Genomic DNA, 24,804 nt, shown 5'->3' on the forward strand with positions numbered 1-24,804 from the left:
TATAAAAATTAGTGGTCTAGAAGCAGTAATCAAAAATCTCCCAACTAAAAGAAGCCCAGAGAAGGACAAATTCAATGTCAAATTTGAAGAGACATTTAAAGAACAACTAACACTCCAGAAATTATTCCATAAAATGGAAAAAGAAGGAGCTCATCCAAATTCATTTTTAAGCCAGGGAAATCCTGGTATTGAGAGGAGGAAACAGATAGGTAGGTAGATAGATAGATAGATAGATAGATAGATAGATAGATGATAGATAGATAGATGGATAGATAGATAGATAGATAGATGGATAGATGGGTAGTAAATGGATAGATAGATAGAATTATAAGCCTGATGAACATATACACACAAATTCTCAATAAAATATTTGCAAATCAATTTCAGGATCACATCAAAAAAATTATCCACATGGTCAAGTTCCTTCACCTCAAACCTACAAGGATAATTCAACATACACAAATCAACCTATTTATCCCACCACATAAAATTAATAAAGGACAAAAACAACATGAACATCTGTGTAGATAAATTTTAAAAAAGGACAGAGAAATGGATGAGATCTACATGAGAACCAGGATGTGAGTGGGGGTAATGAAGGGCAAGGGTCAAGGGAAAGAGAGCTTGGGGGAGCAGGAGATCCCAGCTAGATCAAGAACAGGGAGGGAGAACAAGGAATAAAAGACCGTGACATTTGAAGAACACATGGGAACAGGAAGAAGCAAAGTGATAGAGAGGTCCCCAGAAATCCACAAAGATACCTCCACAATAGACTACTGGCATTGGTCAAGAGAAAGCCCAAACTGACTTAGTCTGGTGACAGGATGGCCAAACACCCTAACTGTCATGCTAGAAATCTCAATCAACGACTGATGGAAGCAGATGCAGAGATCCATGGCCAGGCCCTAGGTGGAGCTCCAGGAGTCCATTTCATGAGAAAGAGGAGGGATTGTATGAGCAAGAATTGTTGAGACCAAGATTGGAAAAAGCACAGGGACAAACAGCCAAACGAATGGAAACACATGAACTATGAACCAATAGCTGAGGAGTCCCCAACTGGATCAGGCCCTCTGGATAAGTGAGACAGTTGATTAGCTTGAACTGTTTGGGAGGCATCCAGGCAGTGGGACCTGAACCTGTCCTTAGTGCATGAGCTGGCTGTTTTGAAACTGGGGCTTATGCAGGGACACTTCTCTTAGACTGGGAGGAGGGGAATGGACCTCCCTGGACTGAATCTACCAGGTTGAGCTGAATCCCCAGGGGAGTCTTTGCCCTGGAGGAGATGTGAGTGGGCGGTGGACTGGGGAGAAGGCAGGGGCAAGGAGTGGGGGAGGACAGGGGAATCCATGGCTGATATGTAAAATTAAATTATAAAATAAAAAATTATTATTATTATTATTATTATTATTAATTTTACAATACTATTTGGTTCTACATAATAGCCACAGATTCCCTTGTTCTCTCCCCTCCAGCCCCCCTCCCCTTCCACCCAGCACACCTCCCATTCCCACCTCCTCCAGATCAAGGCCTCCCCTGAGGACTGGGATCGACCTGATAGACTCAGTCCAGGCAGGTCCAGTCCCATCCTCCCAGATTGAGCCAAGCATCCCTGCATAAGTCCCAGGTTTCAAACAGCTAACTCATGCAATGAGCCCAAAACCTGGTACCACTGCCTAGATGCCTCCTAAACAGATCAAGCCAATCAACTGTCCCATCTATTCAGAGGGCCTGATCCAGTTGGGGGCCCCTCAGGATTTGGTCCACAGTTCATGTGTTTCCATTCATTTGCCTATTTGCCCCTGTGCTTTATCCAACCTTGGTTTCAACAAGTCTCGCTCACATAAACCCTCCTCTTTTTCACTAATTAGACTCCCAGCGCTCCACCCGGGGCCTAGCCGTGGATGTCTGCATCCAGATTCCTCAGTCCTTGGATGGAGTTTATGGCACAGCTATTAGGGTGTTTGGCCATCCCATCACCAGAGTAGGTCAGTCCTGGCTGTCTCTCGACCATTGCCAGCAGTCTTTTGTGGGGGTATCTTTGTGGATTTCTGTGGGCCTCTTTAGCTCTTTGTTTCTTCCTTTTCTCATGTGGTCTTCATTTACCATGGTCTCCTATTCCTTGTTCTCCCTCTCGTTTCTTGATCCAGCTAGGATCTCCCGCTCTCTTTCCCTCAACCCTTGCACTTCATTGTTTCCACTCATGTCCAGGCTGTTCATGTACAGCTCATCCATTTCTCCGTGTCTTTCTTGGGGTCCCGTTTTCCAGGTAGTCTCACTGGTGATGAGATTAGCAGTCCAGTCATCCTTGTTCCACATCTAGCATCTTCCTATGAGTGAGTACATACCATATTTGTCTTTCTGAGTCTGGGTTACCTCACTCAGGATGACTTTTTCTAGACCCATCCATTTACCTGCAAACCTCATGATGTCATTGGTTTTCTCTGCTGAGTACTAAAAGAAAAAAAAAATTAAAAAAATCCAACTTTTATCAACGATAAAATCCAGGAGAATCTGGGTATATAGAGGATATAATTCAACACAATAAAGTCATTGTACCACAAGCCCACAGCAACATGATGCTAAATAGAAAAAAACTCATAGCAATTCCAGAAAAGCAGGAAGAAAATGATGTTCACGCCCTCCACTCCTATTCAATATAGAACTTTAACTCTTAGCAAGAACAATAAGACAACTGAAGGAGATAAAGGGGATCCAATAGGAAAAGGAGAAGTCAAAATGTCCTTATTTGCAGATGATATGATTCTAAACAAATAAAACTAAAAATTTATCAGAAATCTGTTATGCCTGATAGATAGATTCATAAAAGTGAGAGATAGAAAAATTAATACACAAAATTCAGTGGCCTTCCTGTATACTAATCACAACCATACTGACAAAGAAATCAGGGAAACAGTTCCACTCACAACAGGCTTCAAAATGTATAACAAGACTTTTTATTTTATTTTATTTTACAATACAATTCAGTTCTACATATCAGCCATGGATTCCCTTGTTCTCCCCCCTCCTCCCCCTCGCTCCTTACCCCCAGCTTACCCCCCATTCCCACCTCCTCCAGGTCAAAGCCTCCCCTGAGAACTGAGATCAACCTGGTAGACTCAGTCCAGGTAGGTCCAGTCCCATCCTCCCAGGCCGAGCCAAGGGACACTGCAGAAGCCCCAGGTGTCAAACAGCCAACTCATGCACTGAGCACATGACCCAGTTCCACTGCCTGGATGCCTCCCAAACAGATCAAGCCAATCAACTGTCTCACCCATTCAGAGAGCCTGATCCAGTTGGGGACCCCTCAGCCACTGGTGCATAGTTCATGTGTTTCCATTCCTTTGGCTATTTGTCCCTGTGCTTTATCCAACCTTGGTTTCAACAATTCTTGCTCATATAAAACCTCCTCTTTCTCGCTAATTAGACTTCCAGAGCTCCACCTGGGGCCTAGCCATGGCTCTCAGGATCCAGATCCTTCAGTCATTGGATGGGGTTCTAGCATGACAATTAGGATGTTTGGCCATCCCATCACCAGAGTAGGTCAGTTCGGGCTGTCTCTCGACCATTGCCAGCAGTCTATTGTGTGGGTATCTTTGTGGATTTCTGTTCGCCTCTCTATCACTTTGCTTCTTCCTATTCTCATGTGGTCTTCATTTACCATGGTCTCATATTCCTTGTTCTCCCTCTCTGTTCTTGATCTAGCTGGGATTTCCCGCTCCCCCAAGCTCTCTTTCCCTCCACACTCACCCTTCATTACCCCCACTCATGTCCAGGTTGTTCATGTACATCTCATCCATTTCTCCATCATTGGGCGATCTCTATGTCTTTTCTGGGGTCCTGTTTTCCAGGTAGCCTCCCTGGTGATATGAATAGCAATCCAGTCATCCTTGTTCCACATCTAGTATCCTCTTATGACTGAGTACGTACCATGTTTGTCTTTCTGAGTCTGGGTTACCTCATTCAGGATGATTTTTTCTAGATCCATCCATTTGCCTTCCAACCTCATGATGTCATTGTTTTTCTCTGATGAGTATTATTCAATTGTGTATATGTAACACATTTTATTTATCCATTTTATTTATCCATTCAGTTGAAGGCCATCTAGGTTGTTTCCAAGTTCTGGAAAGACCTTACCAACTTGGCCCCGGGTTCTGGCCACTGGGCTGGTTCCCTTCTAGCCCTACCAGGAAGGCTCCCCATCTCCAAGACCCCCAGCCTACCCTGCAATCCACCTCCTGCCCCTTTTCCCATCTGCCCGAGACTCCAGCCACTTCCTGAGACTTAGAGACTGGCCCCTACCTCCCATCCTGCCCCGGACTTCCCATCTGGACAAGAGGTCCCATCCTGCCCTGGACTTCCCATCTGGACAAGAGAATTCACATCTGGATAAGAAAGAGAGACTTCCTGAATCTGTCAGCTTTATCTGGACCATGTGCGCTGATAAGACCAAGAATGAACCACAAGGAGATGGGCAGACATCAAGGCTGAAGTGCATACAAATAAAGGAAGAGCAATACAGCATCACCAGAACCTAGCCCGCCTCCAACATCCAAACCTGAACATCAAAAAATTGGAAGAAGCAGAAGAAAACAGCCTTATGAATAACATCATGAAGAAGGTAGAGGCTTATATAGAGGAAAAGACAAACAAAAATGGGAAGAATGGTATAAAAAACTAGAGGAAAGGACAAATAAAGTAGAAGAAAACAATAAAGCCCTGGAAGAAAATCATGAAAAAGCAATGAAACAGATGAAGGAAATAGTCCAAGGCCTGAAAAGGGAAATAGAAAAAATGAAGAAGACACAAACAGAGGGAATGCTCGAAATAGAAAATCTGAGTAAATGATCAGGTACTTCAGATGCAAGTATAACCAAGAGAATGCAAGAGATGGAAGAGAGGATCTATGGCATTGAAAATATGGTAGAAGAAATAGATTCATCAGTCAAAGAAAACACTAAAGCCAACAAAGCCCTGAACCAAAATGTCCAAGAAATTTGGGACACCATGAAAACACCAAACCTAAGAATAATAGAGAAAGAAGAAGGAGAAGAATACCACCTCAAAGGCACAGAAAATATATTCAACAAGATCATAGAAGAAAACTTTCCCAACTTAAAGAAGGAAATGCCTATGAAGATACAAGAAGCCTATAGAACACCAAACAGACTAGACCCAAAGAAAGTCCCCTCACCACATAATAATTAAACATCTAAACATGCCGAATAAAGAAAGAATATTAAGAGCAGCTAAGGAAAAAGGCCAAGTGACTTCCAAAGGCAAACCCATCAGAATAAAACCTGATTTCTCAATGGAGACTTTGAAAGCCAAAAGGACCTGGACAGATGTAATACAGACACTAAGAGACCATGGATGTCAGCCCAGACTAATATACTCAGCAAAACATTCAATCATCATAGACGGAGTGAACTGGACATCCCAAGACAAAGCCAGATTTAAACAATACTTATCCACAAATCCAACCTTACAGAAAGCACTACAAGGAAAATTCCAACCTAAGGAAGTCAGATACACACCCAAAAACACAGGCAATAGATAAAGCCACAGCAGTAAACCCCAAAGAATAGAAGTACACACACACTACCACCAAAAAATAACAGGGATGAAAAATCACTGGTCGTTAATATCCCTTAATATCAACGGACTTAATTCACCTATAAAAAGACATAGGCTTACAGAATAGATAAAAAAGCAGAACCCATCTTTCTGCTGCATACAAGAAACACATCTCCAATTCAAAGATAGACACTACCTAAGAATAAAAGGCTGGGAAAAGACTTTCCAGTCAAACGGTCTTAAGAAACAAGCAGGTGTAACCATCCTGATATCCAGCAAAATAGACTTCAAATTAAAATCAATCAAAAGAGATCAAGAAGGGCTTTACATCCTCATCACAGGAAAGATCTACCAAGATCAAGTTTCAATTCTGAACATTTACTCCCCAATTACAAGGGCACCCACATATGTAAAAGAAACATTACTAAAGCTTAAACCACATATAAAACCCCACACATTAATAGTGGGAGACCTCCACACCCCAATTTCACCACTGGGCAGATCTCCCAAATCAAAATTTAACAGAGAAATAAAGGACTTAACTGATGTCATGACTGAAATGGATTTAATCGATATCTACAGAACATTCCATCCTAACAAAAAAGAATATACCTTCTTCGCAGCACCCCATGGATCCTTCTCTAAAATTGACCACATACTTTGCCACAAAGCAAATCTCAACAGATACAAAACAATTGGAATAGCCTCCTTGTTCTATCAGACCACTACGGTTTAAAGTTAGATTTCAACAACAACAAAAACTACAGAAAACCTACAATTTCACGGAAAATAAATAATGCTCAATGGAATCATCAATGGGTTAAGGAAGAAATAAAGAAATTAAAGACTTCCTAGAGATCAAGAAAATGAAGATACAACATACCCAAACTTATGGGACACTATGAAAACAAGACATTTTATATAAGCACACTTTAAAAGCATGCTGTTAATAAAAAGTGCTATGAGGTACCCAAGAGCAATCCTAAATACATGCAAGACCTTCATCGCTGATGTTCTGAAAGAACCTAAAGACTTAAATGAATGGAGGTTTTAAAGGTTTTGGGGATAAGTAGGTAATAAATACGATCAGTTTTGCTAAATTAATAATACTAATGCAATAGATATTGAATTAGAAAATGTGAATACAGTATATCACCCATTTCTGTGGAACTTAATAAGGTGGCCATAAATGTTCTATTATTGAGCAAAGGATAATTTTTAGGTGGAACAGGCAGGAACATCCAGAGAAAATTGTAAAAGAGTAAAGTAGGGAAGCATGTCATATTAGAGAGAACCATGACATATGAGATAAAAATAAAAAATACTTTGAGATGTGTCAGTAGTGGGTGTGATTGTTAGAGTAAATACTGCAACAGATTGCAGGGTCCAGAAGTTTGTAATTGTTGAAAAAAGGGGCTACAGTCTGGAAGGAGAAGGATGGCTATGACAGCATGCCCTGAGAATAAGGCAAGTGTTCTAGTTAGCTTTCTATTGTTGTGATAAAAGTCCAAAGAGCCAATCTGGGAAAGTGAAGAATTTATTCACCTCACAGTTTGCAGATCCTCATCAAGGGAAGCCAAGGCAAGATCCCAAGGGAGGGGCTTGAAACCACAGAGAATGCTGTTTACTGCTCTGCTTGGCTAGCTTTCTTCTGAGGCCCAGGGTCACCTGCCTAGGAATGGCAGTACATACAGAGGGCTGAACCATCCCCTATTGGTTAACAACAAGAAAATGCCAAAGAAGCCTGCCTGCAAGCCAGTGTGATGGAGTCAAATCCTCAACTATGTGTCAAGTAGACAGCCAAGATTAGCCATCACAGTAAGCCAGAAGGAGAAAATATAAACCTCAGTTTACTGCAAAGAAAAGTGACCCTCCATGAGTAGGATTATATATCAATAGTGAAATTTCATCTGTAGGAAGAATAATTTTAAAGGATTTATGTCAGAATGAAATAATCAGTAAAATAATGAGTGACAATAAACCCAAGCCAGAAAACAAAAGTTGGTAAATTTGACTATTGAAGCCTCTTCTGGAGGCTTCAGATGGACATGGGGAGGGGCTGTTGACTGACAGCACCTTTGGCCATCCTTCCAGTGTTTTGGTGGAGGAGTTCTTATCAGATACCCTACCCTTTACTACAGAAGCTAGGTCCTAAATACAAGCCTGAATCATCAACTGCTTGTCAGAGCTTAGGTTCTCGAGAAATGGAGGAGTCCATTCTGCTTGATATTTGGGGAAGGCTGTATCCCATTTCAAGAGCCATGGATGTTGAAAGCTTCTAAAGCAGCACCAGGCACATTGTCTATTGTCATTATTCTTGGTGACACACACTGCAGTGCCCACACTCATCAAGCTAATGTCAGTGGTGAGCTCTGTAACATTATTTACTCTGGAGTATGATTTGTTTGCTATTGCTGCTGTCTCCAATCATGCCTCTTTGACCATCAGAGAAACTTCAAGTCTTTTTTTGTCTTTCTTTTTCAGAGCTGAGGACCAAACCCACGGCCTTGCACTTGTTAGCCAAGTGCTCTACCACTGAACTAAATCCACCACTGAGCTAAATCCCCAACCCTGAAACTTCAAATCTTTTTTAAAATTTTATTTTATAATTTAATTTAATTTTACATATCAGCCACAGATTCCCTTGTTCTCCCCACTCCCACCTTCTCCCCAGCCCACCCTCCATTCCCATCTCCTCCAGGGCAAAGACTCCCCTGGGGATTGAGTTCAACCTGGTAGATTCAGTCCAGGCAGGTCCAGTCCCCTCCTCCCAGGCTGAGTGAGCCAAGTGTCCCTGTATAAGCCCCAGGTTCCAAACAGCCAGCTCATGCACTGAGGCCAGGTCCTGGTAAAATCCTCAAAGATACCTCCACAATAGACTATTGGCAATGGTCGAGAGAAAGGCAGAACTGACCTACTCTGGTGATAGGATGGCCAAACACCCTAATTGTTGTGCTGGAAACCTCATCCAATGACTGAGGGAACCGAATGCAGAGATCCACGGCCAGGCCACAAGTGGAGCTCCAGGAGTTCAATTGGTGGAAAGAGGAGGGTTTGTATAGGCGAAAATTGTTGAGACCAAGATTGGAAAAAGCACGGGGACAAAATAGGTAAACGAATGGAAACACATGAACTATGAACCAATAGCTGAGATGCCCCCAGCTGGATCAGGCCCTCTAGATAAGTGAGACAGTTGATTAGCTTGATCTGTTTGGGAAACTTCAAATCTTAATAAACCATTTTTGCTGTTAAAGCAACAGGAGGCTTCTAGCTGCTGTTTACAATGAAGACCCCATAGAAGGCTTTCCTTGGTCTTCCAATTTAAACAGGCGTTTTTCCTTTCTGAGAATGCATGGAATGAGCAAGATGTGTTCTGGAGGAGCTCAATTCCAAATTCAAGTGGCTCTTCCTGATACCACACTCTTTTTGACAGGTACAGTCTGTTTCCTTTCTTCTCCTTTCTTTAAAGAGAACCCATTTTCTATCTCTTGGACCCTTTTCCACCACAGTTACTACCAGCCATAACATAATTATTTCAATTTCAAATCTACAATTATAGAGAGAGACCAGATTGTTTTGGGTTTCTAGCTAATACCCTCCTACCCACAAAAGCAAAGACTGGTATTTCATTCTATTATAGCAATCCATGACCGAAAAAAGGCCACTAAAAGTCATCATGATTATTGTCACTCCTTCCTTTTACACTCGAAGTGAGCCTTATTCTCATGAATATTAGTGAAGAGGGGAATAAGACTGTGATGGCTATTTTTGGTTGTCAATGTGACTGTTTCTGGATTAAGAAACAACAAAGAATAGAGGGCACACCTGTGGGAGATGTGTGCTTATTTTGAAGTATGAATATCTAATTATATTTGGATCTTTGAGGGATGAGGTCACACCGGAGGCTGTGGCTTGGTCTGCTTCTCTGTCTCCCTGCACTCACCCCAATACCTAGCTCCAGGTTTGATTTTATTAATAAGAACTTTGAAGATTCCTGCTACATCTGGCACCCAACATTCGTGGGTAGAAATTCACAAAAAAGCTACTTACCTGTGGCCATGTGAGCCCCAGGTCAGGCCCAAGCTACACATTGCCAGTTGTGGTGGCACACTGGTTGGATTTACAGAAGGAGGCAGAGGCAGGAGGATCCCGAGTTTGGGGCCGGCCTAGGAGGTTTGCTAAGGAGAAGCTAAGGCCCGGGCCCAGACACAAACAGTGGCAGTGGGACCATGGAGGCAGCTGCTTCTGCTCCAAGTTGCTATATCTCTTCGTGTTGGTGATGCTACTACCTGGGACAAAGGGTTTACTACTGCTTGTTCGGAGAGAATTGCCTGAACCATCGTGTTACAAGAAAGCATCGACAAAGGTCAGTTTGGAAAAGTTTGGCAAGACAAATGTTGGGGAGAAATTGCTGTGAAGATTTTTCTCCTCTAGGGAAGAAAGTTCATGGTTCCGAGAGACAGACATTTATGAGACTGTGATTGCTCCAAACCACAGAGGAGGCACACAAAAAAATGTCTGCAGGGAAACATGACCTGGGTCTTCCAATTTAAACAGGGTTTTTTCCTTTCTGAGAATGCATGGAGTGAGCAAGATGTGTTCTGGAGGAGCAAATTTGAAATCTTCAAAAGGATGACGGGACCCCACAAAGATGATTCCACATGGACTGTAAATTGTAAAGCCATTAAGCTGATTAACACCACCAAAATATGGACTTTGGACTACAGACTACTCAGAACAATTTTGAGATGGCTAGCTGAGATGATCCAGCCTGACAGACTACTGGAACAAGGGCTTAAAACAAGCCCTGTACTTTCTCAATATGCAGCAACTGGACAAATGATACAGGACTTGACAATTAACCCAAAAATTATCTTTTCAGGATCCCCTAAAGATGTCTTCATCCCCAGAAAGCAGGAAGTAATTTTAAGAAAACGATGCCCACATTCTCAAGAGGTGGGATGGGAGGTTTTTGGTCATTTAATGAGTTTTGGATATTGTCATTGTTTACAATGGTTGGGTACAAGTTGTTAATTGTTTATGGTTAAGAAAAAAGCTGAACAAGGAGATTAGATTCAGAGTTTTTGTTTGAAAAAAGAAAGAAATAAAAAAAGAGAATAGATATATGAGGTAGATTATGGAATATACTCTGAGAAAAAAGATAAATAAATAATAAGATAAATGGGTAGATCATTGAATCTATACTAAAACAAAAAAGGGGAAGATATAAAAATGACAAAAGTTAGATTAATGAATCTATTATGAAAAGAAAAAGAGAGAGAATATAGATATGATAAGATAAAAATTGAGATTATGGAATCTAATTTTAAAAAGGTACTTGTTTTAAATAGGATAAGTAATGAATTTTTTGTCTGAGTTTATCAAATGTTACTGGACTGGACATTGTTAATAAATTAATGGAATTTTTTGTCAAATGTTAATGGACTAGACATTGTTAATGTAATCTTGACTGTGTATATTGTATATACTTATTGGATATAATTTTTCTTGTATTAATTATAAGCTTTTTTAAATTTTAGACAAAAAAAGGGAAATGTGCTAGCATTGTGTTCCCCAAAATATTGTGCATGCTAATAAACTTGTCAAGGGTCAGAGAATGGAACAGCCACAATATTAAACATAGAGGATAGGCAGTGTTAGCACACACCTTTTATTCTAGCATTCCAGAAGCAGAAATCCGTCTGGATCTCTGTGTGCTCAAGGATAAAGTCAAGCATGGTGACTCATGCCTTTAATCCAAGAAAATGAGCCTTTAATCCCAGGGGGTGATGGCAGAAAGCAGAAAGGTATATAAGACGTGAAAACCAGGAAATAGAAGCATTTGGCTGGTTAAGTTTTAGGATTTTGAGCAGCAGTTCAGCTGAAATCCATTTGGATGAGGACACAGAGGCTTCCAGTCTGAAGGAAACAGGATCAGCTGAGGAACTGGCAAGGTGAGGTAGCTGTGGCTTGTTCTGCTTCTCTGATCTTCTAGTGTTCACCCCAATACCTGGCTCCAGGTTTGATTTTAAGAATAAGAACTTTGAAGATTCCTGCTACACACACCTTTAATTCAGATCTTTAATCCAGAAGTAATTTGGGCAATTCATTTTGTTGGAAGGACTTGGAAGAATGAAGCTCTTACTCTTTCTCTGCTTGCTCTTGCCTTGTTAGCACAACCATTCCTTGACTGGCCTTGTTAGCACATCCATTCCTTGACTGGCATTAAAGCCTGCTTCTTTAAGATTCCAGCATATACTGCAGACCAGCCGAGACATCCAGTGTTGTGGAGTGTTCATCTCCTGGATTCTTGGCCTTTCCATTCACAGCCAGATATTATTGGATAAGATAGAGCACTGCCTGCAAGCCATTCTAACAAATATCATTTCCATAAAGAATCATTGTATTACTTTTGGAAAATGCTGGCTAAGACACCAGGTATGTAGAAAGGACATTCTAGAGCAGCTAGGGTCTCATAACAGTGTCAGCTCACTTACAAATTCCCAATAGTCACCTTCCCTTAACCATAGCCTTTCTCAGGTGCTTAATCACTTCAGAGAATACAACCCTCCTCCTCAATGATCATGACTAAATTCCTTGGCATGATTTATTTTTGATATTATTGGGTATGGATATGAGGAGGTTAAGTGCCAATTTTAGGCAGGGTTTGTAAAGTGAGACTTCAGTTCCACATGGGTGAATTACTGGAAAAATTCTTATGAAGCAGAGAGAAATCTCTAGGTTTGCAAGGAGGAGGTGCTGAGTCACATGAGAGACTCCGGGAAAGAAAACAACAGCTTCTGGTCAGTTCATGGAGAACTAATTAGCAAGGAGGCAAAGGCTGTGCCCCATGACATCAGCAGACCCTTTGCTGGACATTCTGTTGTATCCTGGACAGCTCTTGGAATCCCAGTGATGTCACTAGTGTTGTAGCAACACTGACTGCCTTGAGATCATTTGTTCAGTGACCACAAGCTTGGCCCCTAGACATGCTTTCCAGACTCAGAGGTCTGTTTGGCAGAGGGAATGGACAGCATGGAGAGACCAGAGTGAGGCAGAAGGAAGCTGGCCCTGGGTCTCCCTGGAAAACATGGAGAAAATGGTCCTGGGGAAGAGGCAGTGAGTTTTGGGAAGGGGCTTGGGAGCTTTCTGGATGTGTTTGGACTCAGCTTTCCAGAGCAAGGGCTCAAGAACTGGGACCTTCTTGGAAAGGGGCACAGAGGAATTAATGAGATTTCTGTACCATGACTGTGTTTCCCAGCCACGGGAGTCCTTTAGTTATGTGCCAGTGATAATAGGGAAAGGAGAGTACCCTGGAAAACCCTGAGGTTCTCTTACTTGACATCACAACCACTTGTATGGCAGGATCCCCCAAGTGCTTCTGTCTTCCAATGACCTCTGAGGTTTCTGAATTTCCAGCTGTTGATGGCACACAGGTCTCCAGTTCAGCCTAAGAGCTGTTAGATTCAGTGGACCTGGACTGAGACTGTCCTTTTCCTGCCAGCCCTGGGTGTCCTGGACTGTTAGTGAGGATGACTTTGTGAATCTGTTGACTATGTTTTGCCACTGCATGGCTTTTCCATTAACATGAACTCTGAAGCACAGAGCAAGGGACTTGGGCATCCCTATACTACCAAAGTGATTATAACAGTAGCAATTACCTCCAGGCTTCTGAAAGTACATGGCTGAGGGCTCTGCAGCGAAAGAGCATCCTGTACCGCTGTAAGACTTAAGAGGTTGTCCACTGGGTCCTCTTGTGCAGGGAGACAGAGGAAACCAGCTGATTTCTGATCCAGCCACCTCCCGATAGAGAGATGGGAAACTGATACCCACAGAGGAGACTCAAGTCTGAGTTTTCAGAACCTGTCTCGGAAAAGTTTCTTCTGTCAGTCACTTTCTGTGCATTCTTCAGTGCGTAAGGATTAACTGATAAGAGGAAGTGTGTAGGGCAGGTGCTGTGCTTTGACTTCTAGAATTGGGTATTACTGAGATAGCTCACATTGTCTAGCATGATTTCTCCATGTGAAATAACATCTGAAAAGACATAGTTTGCCTCACATCACTCATTTTCTGAAAATGCCTTTGCATATCTGTGGGGCCTCTCACTAGCCGTTCATCTTTCTTTAAACTCAAATGTAGGAATGGCACATCCTTTGCTCTTGTGTTGAGTGTTCCCACAGGGAATTCTGGTTCTTAGTATCTCCACAATGAAATGTCATTAGTTTACCACACTATTGGTATCTTATGATGGATGGAATGAATTTTGCTGAAGTTCAAGAGTAATTTTCATCAACTACAGGACTTATCTTTGTTCTGACAAGACACTGAGTACCTCCCACCATACTAACAGCTTTGTGGATCCTCCACAATGTGCTTGTTGGCCTCAGGGGACTGAATTTTCCTTCCTACCATCCTTACTTAATTACCTAGAAAACTTTATTTCTTATGTTATTGACAAGAGGTTTCATGAGTTGGATGAGCCATTTCCTGGGATATGTTTTGAAGAGAGTCTTCAACTTCCTGTACATAAACTAATGAATATATTCTAATGAAACAGAGAGAGATCCCTGTGTTTGTAATGAGGAGGTGATAAAGGTCATCCCTTGGGTTTTTTGAAGTCTCCTGTGAAGGGCAGTATGGCTTCCAGTGAATTGCAGATGATGTAGTTTGTAGGTAGGTAAGGGCTACTGCTGGTGAACCCAATAGTTCCTTCTCATGACTACCTATTGAATTCTGGGGAGTCCTTGGCATTCTCTTGATGTCACCATTGTTGTGGGAACACCAGGTGACTGTGGGGTATTCTTCCACTGCCCATAGACATGTCAGCAAGACAGAGAAGGCTGCTTGGGAGGGAGAATAGAGAACATGGGAAGACCAGAGAGTGGCAGAAGGAAGCTGGGCTTCAGTCTCAGTGTAAAACATGGAGTAGTAAATGGTTCTGGGAGGGCACTATGAGTCCTGAGCAGGGCTTGGGAACTTTCTGGAGGAGGTGGAGCTTGAGCTGGGCCTTCCAGGAGTGGGGCTTAGCATCTGTGAATTTCTGGGAAGCAATGGACTTATCCTGCTTCCCTGGGTTCCCGAAGAGCAGACCCAGATTAAACGATTTCTGATAGTTAGATTGGAAGAGCCATGGATTTTCAAGCCTGCAGCAGCTTTTCTGTGACATCCTTAATCTAATTCTGAGTGGAAAGGAAGGGCCAGCAGGAACAAAGTGGTGACTAATTAGGTGTCCTTCTCTGGGTAGGGTGTTGCTGCACTTCATCCTAGTGGATTCCATCAGTTTCCATGGGAATCTGATGCCAAGAAGAAGGGAGGGAAACTGCCCTGGCCAAGCACAAAACTTTCAGTCATTCAGATACTTTGGTCCTGGATACATGGGATGAGGACTTGGTACTGCTTAGCTCTAGGGACAATAGGACTTACCTACACCACATCATATATGAGCTGACACTGTCCTCCAAATCTATATGGCTGGGCTATCTTATATCTTCCAGGTCCAGGGAACTGCATTAGAGAGAAAGGCACATGCCTATCCATGATGGTCAAGGACAGATCCTTAGCTCATTGGTACCTATTTGAGGATAGCTGGCCTACTCTTTGGCACCCTCAGTGGGTACCTAACATTTCCTCTTCCTCGGACTTCCTCTTGGAACTAGCATATCCATGGCCCTATGTATAGTCAAGTATACAAGTTCACTTTGCTTTGTCTTCCTGCAGGGACTACCAGGAAGACACCAACCCAAGCCTCCACCTCCATAGACCAGGAGAAGCAGATGACAAAGTTGGAGAAACTAACCCTTCAGCTACAGAGTACAACATAGGAGCACATTGAACTGCATGGAATCCTGGGCAGTTATATAAACAAGGATTTGCAGAACAGGTAGTCATTATGTGCAGTTCTCTGCTGACCATCTTGACCCCACAGTGTCTACCTAAGCTTTCCTGAGGAACAGGAGGCTGAAGCTCCGGGGTGTCCTAGTGCTGAACAAATTTTCCTGGGTGCACAGAATTTGGAACCTTGGTAGGTATGAGATTGGGACACAGGCTATTCTTATTCATTCAAATGAAAAGCAGAGCCTATGGCCTGTATCACAGTTTTGGGATAGGGACAGTAGTGTGTGAGCTCTCAACATGCATTTCAAGAGGCCTTGGCAGGTGTTGGCTTGTGGGAGATGCTAGGTCCTGTGAGTTTGTGATGAGTCTTTGTACTTGATCAGCAGATGATTGTGTGCTGAAAAATCTTGGAGGGGCCTGGTCCCATTCATCCATATCAGTTTGTGTCTGGAAGGCCTGGTGCTTATCATTGCTTCTCTTTTGTCCTCCTCCTTATACTCTGAGGCTGTTCCAACTCTTTGCATTTCATGGGCATCCTGACTATAAGTGGAATGTTTGTGCATGTGGGAAGTAAAGGCCTAAAGCTATGCTTGGCTCCTCCTTATACTCTGAGACAGTGCAAATTCTCTGTATTTCATGAGAATTATTATTTTTATGTGGTGTGTGTGTTTGTGTGTGTGTGTGTGTGTGTGTGTGTGTGTGTGTGTGTGTGTGTGTTACTCCTGGGAGTTTAGAGTCTGTGGCAGGGCCCAAGGATTTGCCATTTTCACATCTTCCAGGGGATGCCAATGATGACACCAGGGAGCTTCACTTTGAGAACCTCACGTCTTGGCCACTCTTCTTACTTTGGTGGAACATTGGAATCCCTTGTGAAGTGTATAATGCCTTCCTGAAGTTGGGACTCCTCCCTTGAAATGCTCAATGCATGCTCTGGTCCTCTGTGTAGTACATAGGCAGCTAGGCATGAGAGTCCCTGTTGTAAAGACAGGAAAATATCACCATAGGTTTCCGGTGGCACCAGTATGTGGCACAGACTCCTGGGGTCTCCTTAGAGAGATCATCCATAGCTCCAAGTCCACTGAGGGTACTCATGTAGTCGTGGATAACTCCTTCTTCTTTTGGCCTGGAAACATGATAGGAAGTTTAATAAGCACCAGGAGGACCTATTGTATAAGTGCCAGGTGTGTCTTCCATGGCACTGAGGATTCCAGAGCATAGCCTGATTCCATATGATCCTTGTGGCCTGTGTTCATGGGGTCCTTTTCTCCTGGGGCCATGCCCTACCACAGGCTGAATTCTTTTGAAATCATGAAAAAGGAGCATAAGCAGGTGATGCTGGACTTACAGAAAATGCCAGTGGAAATATGTGACGGTGTGAAGAAGATCAAACAGCTGATTGAAGAGAATGTATCCTACAGGTATGTGCCTGATTTAACTTGGGAGAGACTGATTCTGCCATCTTTCTCTTTGACTAAAAGTGAGAGCTCTTGTTCTTGCCTGTCTGCCTCTTAGCAAGCAGCCTGACATGTGGTCCTTGGCCTCGTGCCTCTTGGACTCAGTTTTGCTAAGTGTGAAAAGACACTGTTCCCCTCCAAGCAATGTCCTGCCAGCTTCAGCAGGCCCTTGATAAAAAACAAATGGTTTGAACAATGAAGGGAGTGTCAGGTATCCTAGTACTTCTGTGGCTCTGACCAGGGCTTCCCAGAGCTTGTTTCTATGGTAGCCATTGACAGAATTGATTCTGGTTGGGGCTTTTACTATCCTTCTGACAGTGTTTGCCCTTAACCTGCTGATGCTTTCCCAATGTCATGAACAGTTAAGCACAGGTGTGGGCTGTACCCTGTTCTCAGAGGCACAGGATCCCTTTTGGCATCAGGAATTTCAGAAGTATTTTGAATCTTTTTGCAATTTTGTTACTCTCTGGATTTGACTTGCATCTGATTGATGCTGCTTGGCTACTGAGAACTCCATTCTTGGGCTTCCTGGGGATCTGGGACTTTTCAGCACGGGTGGTTTTTGGGGGTAGGAATGGCAAAGGAGGCTGGCTGGGTCTCACCATGTTTTGGTGTTTGTTCAGTTACCTCCACGGCCAGGTCCTCCGAGATTGGACTGAGCTGAAGGAAAATATACATGTTTTAAGACTGAAGAACAGACTGCTGTGGGAGGAGCAGACTGAAATCCAAGAGTCCTGTGAGGAGCTGAAGAGGCTCTTGAAGGAGGCTCATGAGGTCATCTGTGACCCTTCTGCTGAGCAGCAGCAGGTAGGCTGAGGCAACAGGGGCAGGTGCCCACCTGTCCAACCATAAACATAGAGACACTCATATACCATCCACACTCATCCAGACCCCCACCTACATACCATCCAACTGTTGATTTCTGTGATCATTCCCGAGTCTTTCTAGAGAGTTAGCCTTTTGCAAGAATCTGGATAATTGGCAAGCGAACCTCCTGCTCTGCTAGAAGCTGCAGTACATTGAGAGAGCTGGGTCAGTCACATATCATCCACCTACATGTCATTATGATTAGAGGTTTGCTATGCAGGGAGCTCCTTAGGGAACAGCACAAAGCTTTCATTGATGATATCAGTGGCCTGTGGCTCATTTGCTTTGCAGGGGTCATGTGAGATCACAGATAGGAAGCAGCCTGCAAGGACTAGAGCTCATTGCCAGTGCCAAGTGAGTGGTTCTCATTGTCAATGTTTTGTGTGGCATGTGGTCTTCTCCTTAATTCCTGCATCCCAATGTGTTCTCTTCCTTTTGCCAAGCTCTTGGTTCATAGTGACAGATGCCTGAGTACCCCCTTTTCAGCCCTTTTTCTAGGCATGGTGCTGGACAGTTCTCCCATCCTGGAGCTTCCAGTCTGGAACTGACTGGTTGACCATAGATGTGGAAGGCCTTTGACAGGCTGAGGGTTGGGATGACAGATTTGAAGCTTCAAGAAAACATTTTCTCCTATCAACTCAACATAGCATGAAGAACTTGTGAGCTCTCCTAGGAATTTTTAATCTCCAAAGGATGGATAGCAGTGTCGTGGGTCTCAGTTGAAACACCTGATGTGCATACTTTAAATTCAACTGTTCTTACAGCATGATGTCCTCGCCATTGTTTTCTGCTCACTTCCTATTTCTGTGGTCTGTGTGTTATCTATACAGGCCTGTGTAAATGTGTAAATCACTTTGTAGGTTCAGAGGCTACATAATGAAATCCCATGTTGTCATCTGTTGCTCATTCCCTTATGCCCTTAGAGCCCAGGTTTTCATTGAACCTGAAATTTTCTGTTTGGGCTAATCTGGCTCCCAGCTCTCTTTAGATCTCCTGTCCTCCAAGGTAGAACTTCTCTCTTGTTTTGTCTTATCCAATGTTACAAGTTAAATATACACAGAGAGGAAAGATATATTTGCTTTCTCTTTTGTTTATTTACTTTTATTGTTTTGATACCAATGTGTTTTTTAATATATAACAAAATCAAGCACTACAGCTTTTTTTTTAACAATAAATAGCAGGCTTCTTTGCTTTCACTGCACAGAGCTAAGACCACAGGAAATGTCTGGTTTGTCTCTGGTTTCTCAACCGAGATTCCCACAGTGCATCTCCTTGCTGACATTGTGTTGCTGACTATATCATGTTCATGGCTGTGTCTCAGAACAGATTCCCTCTCATAGTTGTGCAGAGTGCTGGGTTCCTGAAAAGCACTGCAGGTGATGTCATTGGCCTCCTTCTGACTGACATTGGGCTGCATTCATATCATATGCACTGTCTTCTGTTGAAAACTTCCTGGTGTTGACCATGTATCACTTCCTTTTTCTTGGGTTATCAAGGTTATCTGTGGAGGAGCCAGGATATGTTGAGTGAAGAGACTATGATGGGTGAACTTGGAAAATGTGGAGTCAGGGGGTTTTGTGATGGATAAAATTTATTCAAGGAAAAGTTAAGTGCAGGCCGGGGTAGCAGTGCCTTGCTGAGTCTAAGAGCCTTGTAGACAGCATAGAGGACCCGTTACCTCTATATGCATCAGAAAAGGTGCTGCAAGGCAACAGTCCTCTCTCACTGACCCTTTTAGGTTCAGGAAGTGTGTGTGTGTGTGTGTGTGTGTGTGTGTGTGTGTGTGTGTGTGTGTGAGTGTGTGTGTTGGGTTGTTGTATATTGTGTGTTGTGATTTTCTGTGCATCTCTCTATGTGTTTGTGAACTTCTATATGTGTGTTTGTGTGTGAATACTGTCTATTGCTTGCACAGAGGTGCTCCTTTGGGTGTGTGTATGTGACCATGTTTGGTGAGTGTGTATGTGTGTATGTGCCCATGTTCCCTGTATGTATAGAGGTAAGTATTTGAGTTTGTTTGCAAGTTCAGTTGCTTATATGTGCAAGTGTGTTTGTATGTGTGGATTTGTAACTTCGTGTGTGTGTGTGTGTGTGTGTGTGTGTGTTTATCTATATTTGTATGTTCATTTACACATTTTTAATGATGATGGAACCAACTTTGGTGAAAAAGTACTGTGCCCCCTCACTTGGCATCAATCAAATATTGTATGCTGCTGCCCATCTTTCTCCATGTCCTCCTAGCTCACTAGAACAAAGGGACACAAAAGCTACTATAACTCAGCGATTTTCAGGTATTTGTAGAGACAAAAATATATATCTGAAAAGAAATCCTTGGAGCAAACCAAAGGAATGTAGTACATGGAAGTTAGGAGGAGACCACTGTGGCAAATCAAGGTATCTGAGAGGCAGGATAGGCTGGGTGAGGGTTTGTGTCTCTTCTCTGCTCTGGGTGAATGGTGACTGCACACTCAATGGTCAGGTGGCTTGCTGTGTCTTCTCTGTATCCTGTTTTGTCCTCATCCACATTGTCTGCTACCACTTGCTTTTCCCCTTTCCCTAACTTTGGCTCAGTTAACCTTGGCCTTGGAACTTAGGCTGGATATTAGTCGTTGAGAGATTCTGACTTGCAGTGTGCTTCCAGCTGCATCTCAGTCCAGCGGAACTTCCCTAGCCAGGATGTGGTATGAGAATGGGGCTGTCTCAGTGTACCCCACTTAGATTCCTGAGGGTATTGGAGACGCCACATGCTGTGTCTGCAGCACTCAGTAACTGCTTTTCTCCAAAGTTGTTCATTCTGAGTTAAAATCAGCCTCATGGAGGGTTTGGAGAAATGAGGACCCTCAGACATTGCTGGTACTGTAAAATGGTATAGCACAGTAACAAGCTACACACAAGTCTTCAGAAAGTTGAACTGCATTCCCAGGTGACCCAGTGATGCCAGAACATGAAGTCAGTGTCCACAGAGAAGCTAGGGGATCTCAGGGATTTATCAGCTTTCCTGAGTGTAGCCTCATGATGCCCATCATTCAAAGAGTGAAAAAGTACAATGTGGTTAGGCTCTTCCATGGAATATTGTTCAGCACAAAATAATACATAAAATCATTTGTCACTGACTTAGTCAGCCATTTGTTACTCAAAAACATCCATGGCACAATCACCTCAAAGGAAGGAACTGTTTCTTTTGGATGCTGGTTATGGAGATTTTCTAGTTTCCTGAGATTCTTTGCTTTTGGTCCAAAGTGAGGCAACCTGTAGCACAGGGAGCCCTTTTTAAAGGAAGTTGCTCACGTTGGGGGAACTGGGAAACAGTGAATAAGACCAGTGCGGTTGTCCATGACCATCCAGTAGTCCTTTGCTGGGGAACATTCCTATACTGCACAGCCTGGGGAACTTCCTAAGCTGGGTTAGTTAACGGACCAGGACCCATGAGGCCACCTGTCTCTGCATTAGGTTGCAAATAGGCTCTTCACTGACTGAACTGCCTCTCTCCCATGTTCACTGGCTTCTCTCTTCCAACAGGTTTACCTTGTTTTCATTAGTATCCCTGGTGGTTGCTCCTTATGTTAGTATTAACTGTGAAGCTAAACATGTTACTGCATTATAGTGTGCTTGTATGTGTGCACACATGTACTTGTGTGTGTTCATGAAATTATGTGTGTGCATATGAATGAGCAAGCCTCCACTGAGAACACAATCTCCTAATGAACAGGAGCAAGAGAGCCTGGATGAAAGACCGAAGGACCTGCTGAAGCAGAAGGAGCTGGTCACCCAGCAAGAGGACTTGGCAGAAAAGCTGCAACATCACTTCAGTGTCTCTGAGATGAGGTAGGAGCCCAAGCTGGGAGAGAAGTTAGAACTATGTGTGTCACCTGTCCCTGGATCTCTGTCTTTTTGGGATTTCCACCATCTGAATTGCTCCAAGCCACAGCAAGAGAAAGAATGCCTCAGGATATTGTATTGGCCTGGCCAACAAGAACCTCTCCAGGAAACACTATGTTTGATCCTTAGTGTTTCTGGGGAGTGTCTACCCCTTACTCCCATCTGAGCTCTCTGGAATCTTCTCAGTGTCCCCTGTTTCTCCACACAAATCTCCCTATGGCAGTCCTCATCCTAGCAGGAGGAGGGTTAGTTGTGGAGGACAGTGTGTGCTCCTGCCACTTTATTTTCCTTCCAGAACATCACCTTTAGAGAGAAGTTCCTGCCTTTGGGCAGATCTACATGCAGCACACTCCTGCAGATTACAGGCTCTCTGCAGTGTGAATCTGTTTCCTGTGAGAAGATTTTTCTATTATAAGAAGATTTAGGATTTGAGGAGTTGAACCGAGGCCAGTTTCTGTTCTTTAACAATAATCAGATCCTTCACTGCTTTTCTTTTGTAGGCTCCCCTAGAGAGTCTACATTCAGTTTCTCAGGTGGCTCACACTCATTACCTGTATCTAATCAGATTCATGTAGATATGCCCTCTACTCTTACTCAGACATTGCTACTTTGTTTTTTTTTTCCTCTCAAAATAATTTATCTAGACAACTGGAGAAATGTCCTGATTATATCATGCCCAGCACAGTGTAGTTCTCAGTTCATCTTCTGGTAGATTTTAAAAGCTGAGAATAAAATCCTGGTCCAGGTCCATTCTGACCCTCCTCCCTTATGAAATGCAGGAAATGACCTCAGATGAAAGGTCACGCTGGACTGTCCAGCTGACTAGAGCTGGTTCAGGCTGAACAGCTGACATAGCAGGTCCCTACCAGGCCTGTTCCCTAACTGCCTTCCTCCACTAGGTTAGACCATCACCAATATGAGTTTGAACAGGCCACAGCCCAGGATGAGAGCCTCCTGCAGACAGAGCTGCTGCAGCAGGAGCACTAAGTCTCACAGGCAAGTGAGCCACCAATGCATCCACCCTCAGCAAACATGGCATTGGTGGGAGACTGGGGGCTCTTGACCTTGGCTTCCAGTGTGAATAGGTCTTGATTATTTTCTAGCCTGTGGCCCAGTCAGGCTCGTTCTGTGTCTGAATGCCTTTCCTTCTCATATAGCAGATCTTGGGAGAACTGAGGAGGCCAAAGAAACCACAGATGCCTTGAACCTATGACCTGCTATACTCTCCGATCAAGGCCTCCTCCTCAGAAGACACTCCTTTAGAGCTGTGAACTCAAAAGCTTCCCAACGGGTACAACGAATGCTCTAGAAAGGTCTCATTCTTAGTCTCTGTGAGAACTTGACCTGCAAACCCAAAGGAGGCATGGCTATACTATTTTTTAAAATGCTTTTTAAATCGCTGTCTGCCTTCCTTCCATGTTTCCAAGGCCAGCCACAGACTGTAGGTCTCTGCTGCAAAATGTGCACCAAAAGAATGCTTGTGACCTTAATTTTTTTGTTTTTGGTTGGGTTTTGTTTGCTTTGGGATTTTTGGTTTTCTTTGTTATGGTTTGAGCTTTTGCTATTTATTTGTTCTTACTTTTGTTCTTGTTGTTATTTAGGTATTTTACTAAAGATATTCACTGTTTATTGACTAATTTCTTTAAGCTCATATTGAGTAATATTACTGAGTTTTTATTAATAATAAAGTGATTTTGAACTTTTCTGACTTAGAAGCAATTTCTTTGGTCAGGTGTGATGTCTCACTCTAGTAAGCCCCAGAATCTCTTGTAACATCAGATCACTTGTGTGCCCAGCTTAAGTACAATAGTGGGTTCTCAGGAAGCTAGGGCTACACAGGTCTTTGGATGCGGATGGTGTTGTCAACTCTGTGGATTCCCATTGCGTAATGGAAAAAGTATCCATACTGTATCCTTGTGGTCATATATTTATCCACCCTAGCTATAGCATTCTGTATACCCATTTCAGGATGTGATCATGTGCACCACATGAATTAGAAACACAACAGTATTGCTGTAAAGCCTCTCAGGAAATGAAAACATTTACTAAAGGATTATGAAAGAAATCCATAGCCTGCTTGCCACCTGGGGCCATGATGATATCCATGCCTGGTCTGCTGTCAAGGGCCATATCCTGTCCATGGCCTTGACAAACTGTCAGAGTCTGTGTTGATACCCATGCATCCTCTGCCAGTGAGGGCCTGACAGCCACCTGCAGTCTTGGCCACCACCTATGACCATGTTGTTGTCAAAGGGATATGCCCCCAAGTGGACAGATGTGTCTTAGAAGCCTGTCCCGCCACCTAGGACCATAATGACATCAGGACCAGGGCTGTAACTGAGGGGCATGTCTGGATCCATTGACCTGCTGTAGCCAGGGTCGGTTTTGATATCTCAGGCCCCTGTTGCCATCAAAGACAGTGCCTAGAATCTGAGCTACCACCATGGGACGTGGTACTGCTGGGTCCCTGCCAATCTGTGTGACCTTCATTGCCAAGCAGATCCATGGTGGCATCCAGGTCTGGACTACAACTTGGGAACATATCTGTATGCATCTTGCAAACACAACCAGGATCTGTGTTCTTATCTATGGCATGTACAGCAACCAAGGCTCATGCAGATGTAGGGAGGGGTCTGGGCTGTCACCTAGGACCATGGTAGTTTCTAAAGCCTGTGTTCTCTTTGGGGCCATATAGATCTGAGTGGCCTGTGCTGCCTCCAGGGACCCTGGTGTCCTCCAGGCATAGACTGCTGTCAAAGGCCTTTTCTGGTCCATTGCCCTGCCACAGACTTGGTCTATGTTGATGTGAGTGGCTCCTTTTACTGCTGAAGACAGGATAGGGATGCAAAGAGTTAACCATACTCATCGCTGGCATTACCGCTAATGAGAACTGGACCTGCCCCTCACCCACTGCAGTACTGCGGAGAGTGGGTTCTGCACCTGGACTGAGCAGCACAGTAGAGCTGACCCTGTTGTTTGTGGTGTCAGTGATCTGGCCCTGAGGCTCTGAGACCAGAAGAACTCAGTCCACCCTCTTCTGTGTTGTGTAGGCAAGCGCAAGGGAAAGATGCCCTCCTCACCTGAGTAAATGCCACCTGCAGCTGGTGGGAGAGTGGGAATCTGGGGCTTGAGAACAGAGGAGCTGGGTCAGGCTCACAGCAGCTGCAGCAATTGGGTTTGTGGACTTGGCACATCATCT

At 43.6% G+C, this 24,804-nt stretch overlaps 1 protein-coding gene across 2 annotated transcripts in view; it reads left to right on the plus strand.

Annotated features, from left to right (window-relative positions):
* The window catches only part of LOC121826487 (disks large homolog 5-like), a 77,255-nt gene extending 54,312 nt beyond the window's left edge, over positions 1-22,943 (plus strand). Inside the window, exons 1-7 of one of the 2 annotated variants that reach the window (XM_076544246.1) lie at positions 12,515-12,693; positions 15,292-15,454; positions 16,698-16,826; positions 17,486-17,669; positions 21,436-21,551; positions 22,505-22,601; positions 22,763-22,943. In XM_076544246.1, coding sequence (XP_076400361.1) covers positions 16,717-16,826; positions 17,486-17,669; positions 21,436-21,551; positions 22,505-22,592 — 498 coding nt within the window. In that variant the 5' untranslated portion in view covers positions 12,515-12,693; positions 15,292-15,454; positions 16,698-16,716 and the 3' untranslated portion in view covers positions 22,593-22,601; positions 22,763-22,943. Of the gene's footprint in view, positions 12,694-15,291; positions 15,455-16,656; positions 16,827-17,485; positions 17,670-21,435; positions 21,552-22,504; positions 22,602-22,762 lie in introns of those variants that run through there. The other variant, XM_076544245.1, reaches the window with a different exon arrangement.
* The last annotated feature ends 1,861 nt before the right edge of the window (positions 22,944-24,804 follow it).

Source organism: Peromyscus maniculatus, chromosome 9, assembly GCF_049852395.1.
Source record: "Peromyscus maniculatus bairdii isolate BWxNUB_F1_BW_parent chromosome 9, HU_Pman_BW_mat_3.1, whole genome shotgun sequence".
Classification (NCBI taxonomy): domain Eukaryota; kingdom Metazoa; phylum Chordata; class Mammalia; order Rodentia; family Cricetidae; genus Peromyscus; species Peromyscus maniculatus.